Raw genomic sequence first — 5,370 nt, 5'->3', positions numbered from 1 at the left:
TATATATATATATATATATATATAACAAAAAAATTTGTCATAATTTAAAACATCACGTGAAAAGTAGGACTCATGGTTACCTATCCCACACCACAGTTTTAGATGCGGATGAGCAAATGGATCAGGATGACCAGCAAATAAATATGAGCAAAGGGAGAGGTTTTCATCGATTATTTATCACTTAATAATTTATTATTCACCAAATAATATAATCTAATATAATTAAAGAAGCATAAACTTTTAATTAAACATAATCAATAATAATTAACAAGTCACCCATCACGGAAAAATAATAATCAATTCTAATATTATTTAAATTAAATTAATATCTTAATATTAATTAATTAGTATTAACTTAGTTATTTATCAAACTAATCAAACTCATAAAATTAATTAAATTTTTAAATAATTATGCAAGCAAATAAATCATAGTTAAATATCATTTTAATTAATTTAATAGTTAAAACCGAACCCCACTGAAATTCCCAAAAGTGCAGCGAGTTTCTCGGCGAAGAAGCATTGGAGTCGGCGAAGGATCGTGGAGTCGGCGAAGCTCATCAGTTATTCCCAGTCCGCAAGCAGTGAGATGAGGAATTAAAGGGAGTCCATCGGTAATCTCCCTACCCGTCCTGGTTTCGCTTAGAACCATCGGTGAACGAACCTTCACGATACAGTCGCCTACCTGGGAAGGGAACGACGTGATCGGGCTTACATAGGCCACCGAAACGCCAATCTTTCTCATCCTTCCGCTCCGCTCCTACCAGAAACCAGAAGGTAAGTCTGTTCGCGCCATTACTAATCCCGGATTTACGGCGAATCGGCGTCATTTTGGGATTGACCTAATCTCAAGATTTACGGAAATGCATTTTTGCATTTTGGCAGGATTTAGTCTAAATCCAGCGTGAATCCTTCTTAAATCCGGCTACCAAACAGCCCCTAAGAGGAGAAACTGGATTCGCTAAATCCTGGATTTAAGTTCATGTTCGCCGTTTGGGCTAAATACTGCGTAAAAATGTTGAGCGCATTTTTATCTAAAGCAGAAAGGAGGTCTAACAAGCCTTTTAGGTGCGAGCGAAGAAAGCGCGGGGAAATATGAATGGTGCTAATCTCAATAGCAGTGGAGAAGAAGATTACGATTCTGAAGCAGGGGAGGTTTTCTTAGACGAGGACGATGTTCTTCACGAGATCCCCATCGACGAGGAAGGTTTCATCTATCTTACCACTTTACTCCTGTCTGTGATCTTGTAGTCATTCTAACCTAATCTTGCACTTCGTGCAGAGCTTCCGGATCGGGACGATGAGCAAATGGATTCAGATGTCGATTATGGTAGGTTTTTTTCTTATGATTATGACGAATAAATTCTTTTTTGTTTATAATATTTCATAAAATTAATCTCTTGGAATCCGGCTTAGTTGTTGGTTTATACAAGAAAAGCATTTTAGTTTTTGAATGATAGTAATATGTGCGTTTAAATTAAGCGATTATTGCCTCTCTGAGTGCAAACAAGGTAAAGGGGTGTTTGGTAGCATACTATTCATGGGATTTAGCAATTGATTTAACTTAAATCCCCCCAAACATAAAAAAATTAAGAATTAATTCCAATGATGGTTTTTTTATTTTTTATTTATTTTTTTGCTTTCCGTTAAATAAAGGACGTAAATCTTGATTTATTAAATCCACCTACGATGCAAATTTAGGGATGTCACTCGTCGTCGCTCGCTAGATCTACATAGCGTTTGATAAATCCGGATTTAATATGACTTGATAAATCTTGTTTAACATAAAATCAAATTGTAGCCAAACGCCGGTTTGTAAGGGGTGAAGTTTACTATGTATTTTCTCATAGGCTAGACTCCTTTTGAATCATGTTAAAAGTAAAAATAATGAGTGAAGATTTTAAATTTAGCGGTTTTTATTCTCGAAAAATAAATATCAAGTGCAATATATGAAAGTTTAAAAAGGGTAAATTTAATAATTACTTGACAAAAGAGTTGATTGGTTCAAGTATTTGGGATCAGTTAAAAAAAAAAAAAAAAAAAAAGAGATTATGGCATAAATTCTAGAGTTAAAATTGTTTAATTAAATAGAGGAGCTCTGCAAAACTATTTCGTGATTAGGGCTGTAAACGAGCCGAGCCTGAGCGAGCCCAGGCCCGACTCGTGTTCAGCTCGCTTGAATCTGGCTCGTGTTCGAAATCGGCTCGTGTTCGAAATGGCTCGTGAACAGTGTGTTCTTGTTATGCTCGAATAACAATTTTCATGTTCGTGTTCGGCTCGAAAATGACTCGTTAGAATATAAAATTATTTAATAAATATTATTTTAAAAAAACAATAATTTTGTCTAAAAATGTTTCAAGGACAAATTTCATATAAAAATTCAGAGATTTATTAACTTAAAAAAATGATGAATTCAAAAAATTTTAAAAAATTGATTACAAAATTTTATACAAGAATATTAACATTATTTGACAAAAACTTAAAAAATAAGAATCAATTTATTACAAATTTTAAAATGTACAAACTAAACAAGAGTAAAAAAAATACAAATAAAATTTTAAAATAAAAATCTAAATCTAAAAATAATTGTATTGAATATTTAATTCTTCTTATGATTTACATACAACTCAAATTACTAAAACTAATTTATGTAAACCTAGAGCTCACACCATTGGAGCAATAATTGCAGTAGTTCTTTCCCGGCTGTTGTTCTTAAGTTGATGATGCTTTCTCTCTGCCTTCTTGTTAGTGAAATTCAACATATCGCTGCTGAAACTTGAAGTATCAGAAGAAACTGTTAGTTTGACTCCATGAACGGGTGCTGCAGGCATAGCAAGAGTCTTCAGAGTTCTCTTGTTTCAGATCTTGAATTTGAGCTCCTTGTGATTGGTAAATCAACTGCATCATTTCTTTTATGGCAATCTTTTCATCTCATTAATTAAATAAAATATGAAGAGAAAAAAGAAAGAGAAAGTATGGTTGATTTGTACATCTGATAGTGATTTGGTATAAATAAATATATAGTGGTTAGGTACATACTGACTTTTTGCGGGTTTGTTAAACCCCTCTAAAGCAAGCTGTTGATATAACATTAGATGTCAAACCAAGGTTACTGTTACAAAACAAGAATGATTAATGAGAAATTATAAATGTATTTTCTATAAATAAAAGTCAGCTTTACCAGAGCTTCCAGCGATAACACTAATATTCTTAGGGAAGTCAAGGCCCAGTGACTGTAAATGGCCGAGAAGAAAACCATGTGATAATCCCAGAATGCTGTTCGGTTTCATGTGATAGAAAATCTTTTCATAATTGTCTGCCTGTAAAGAAGCGCAATAATTAACAAATCCAGCTTTAAAATTTATTTGATCAAATTTAACAAATTTAGTTCATCAAAATAGACTGTCCATACATCAAAAGAAATGAAATTTGAAGCATTTGATTACAGATCTAAAAATGGGAACAAAACCTAAATATAGAAGAAGAATAATGCTAAAAAAATAAATAGGCCAAAAGTAGTAACTGTGCATCAAACTCCCTCAGTTTTTAAGAAATACAGTCTAATTAATTCAACAAAAGGTCATTCATGTCAATGGTCATACTATTAATTGGTCATTTAGAAATAACAATGATTACAAGTTTGCAAAACCGTGGTTCTGACCTGTGCAGCATCTGAAATTAAAAGCAAAACAAGATCACTGCTTGAAACCGTTTCCCAGATATCACCCAATGTTCCGTTATCTTCACTAAATCCAGCAGCTCGGGCTTCTTCAAAAGATCGAGAACCTTTCCTCAAACCAATCTGGAAAAGAAAAAATATTTGCACCATAAATTTTAAAAGGTTGAATAGGTAGATATGGAATGCCTAAAAAGAAAATTAAATCGCCCAAAAACAGGAAACAAATATAGTGGAAAAGAAAAATGTTTACAGATACCAATATCAAAAAATTTAAATTCCAGGAAAAGAACATGGATGTGAAGCAAAACTAAAGAAACAACTTATTATAGAAATCAAAAAGAATGAAAATGCAAGAAAAGAAGAATGAAAATTATCCTATGGATAGGGTACCCGCTCATGGTAACCCAGAAAGCATAACTTCTATTTGATCAATGAGATAATTATTCAGATTTGTTTTTTAAAGTAGTACAGGTAAGGGTTACCTTTGTTAAAGACCTAGCTTGATTCATGGAAAATTGTTAGTGAATAGAAAATTTACTAACAAATTCATGGAAAAGATCTAGCTTGATTCATGGCACGTGGTAGATCATTGCTCAAACCAACTCATTTGGAAAAGATCTAATTTCAGCCACTTTCAAATATAACTGTTTCAATCACATTTTCTCCAATAAATTTGCAAGCTTGTGCCAACAACTGTGATTGAATGAAAAATAGGAGGCACTGTAGAAGAGATGATGAAAGCTTAAGAGTACCTTTGGTGCATCAATGTAGTAATTTACATTTTGAAATGTCATGGTTAATGGATTGAATGGTATGAATATTAGTAAACTGCAAATACAATATAAATATGAAAGTTTAAAAGTTACTAGAAAGGTTGGTCGGATCCATTGCAAACCGAAATCTGAGATCTGAAAAATCAAGCCAATCAAATTATTGATAAAACCAAATCCACTGGACTGAAATTTAATGCAGTTTAAACTTTAAACTGTTTATCGAGCAACCAAAAAAAAATACCAATCGATCGAGCTAACACTGCCGAGAAGGAGTAGTAAAGATCAGTTTTTTTAAAATTTTCAACAACCCTTATATCAGTTCTCATCCATAAAAAAACAGATCTAAATGCAATATGCGAGATTTCATTGCCAAAACCCCTAAAAAACTAGGTTTCACTCAAAAAATCTAAGTAAATCTAAAAGAAATTTAAAAAAATTTAAGCTAAGAGGTGAATCCAAAGATAAATATGAAATAATAGAGAAAAGATACTCAAATCTAACACCTCTGTAAGTAACGAAGCAACCAAGCAAGAAAATCGAGCAGTCGAGCCAATGCTTACTATCCGAGGAGAAATAGAACTAGAGATTAGCAGACGAACATGAGCGACGAACCCTAAGCTCTCGCACCAGAAAGCCTTTCGCCGATTTTCAGAAGAGAATGAGGGAAAGACAGCTCGCGATCACGAATTTTAGAGGAGACGGCGGACGGGAGACGAGAATGGGATTGGGAGCACTGTTACTTGTTAGGGTTTATTTGGGTACAAACGTTTTATTATATATTATATTAAATATGTAATTTATATTTTATAAATATATAATAGTATATAAGTAATAGTAATATATTATTCTTAATATTTTTTATATATTATAATTTATAAGAAAGTTTTTTTTAAAATATGATAATTTGGTTTTTAAAAAATT

At 32.4% G+C, this 5,370-nt stretch overlaps 2 protein-coding genes across 5 annotated transcripts in view; one reads left to right on the top strand and one right to left on the bottom strand.

Moving 5' to 3' along the window:
• Positions 1–476: 476 nt before the first annotated feature.
• The window catches only part of LOC110023648 (angio-associated migratory cell protein), a 40,002-nt gene continuing 35,108 nt past the window's right edge, over positions 477–5,370 (top strand). Inside the window, exons 1-3 of one of the 4 annotated variants that reach the window (XM_020723153.1) lie at positions 477–774; positions 1,078–1,204; positions 1,280–1,327. In XM_020723153.1, coding sequence (XP_020578812.1) covers positions 1,093–1,204; positions 1,280–1,327 — 160 coding nt within the window. In that variant the 5' untranslated portion in view covers positions 477–774; positions 1,078–1,092. Of the gene's footprint in view, positions 775–882; positions 1,205–1,279; positions 1,328–5,370 lie in introns of all 4 variants that reach the window. The other 3 variants (XM_020723149.1, XM_020723151.1, XM_020723152.1) reach the window with 3 other exon arrangements.
• LOC110023649 (ketol-acid reductoisomerase, chloroplastic-like) lies at positions 3,094–3,841 on the bottom strand. Its single transcript, XM_020723155.1, has 2 exons — positions 3,659–3,841; positions 3,094–3,317 (listed from the first exon to the last, which is right to left on the bottom strand). Exons 1-2 carry the CDS (start codon positions 3,824–3,826, stop codon positions 3,156–3,158), a joined length of 330 nt encoding a protein of 109 aa, XP_020578814.1. The 5' UTR covers positions 3,827–3,841; the 3' UTR covers positions 3,094–3,155.

The sequence above is a fragment of the Phalaenopsis equestris genome, unplaced genomic scaffold, assembly GCF_001263595.1.
Source record: "Phalaenopsis equestris unplaced genomic scaffold, ASM126359v1 Scaffold000226, whole genome shotgun sequence".
In the NCBI taxonomy this organism is placed as follows: Eukaryota; Viridiplantae; Streptophyta; class Magnoliopsida; order Asparagales; family Orchidaceae; genus Phalaenopsis; species Phalaenopsis equestris.
The sequence above is the reverse complement of the archived record's forward strand: the minus strand, read 5'-3'. Positions and strand labels throughout refer to the sequence as shown.

Coding starts and splice junctions, on each gene's coding strand:
- LOC110023649 (XM_020723155.1), bottom strand. CDS start 3,826: ATGGTGCAAATATTTTTTCTTTTCCAGATTGGTTTGAGGAAAGGTTCT. Junction 3,318..3,658: donor TAATTTCAGATGCTGCACAG/GTCAGAACCACG, acceptor GCTTCTTTACAG/GCAGACAATTATGAAAAGAT.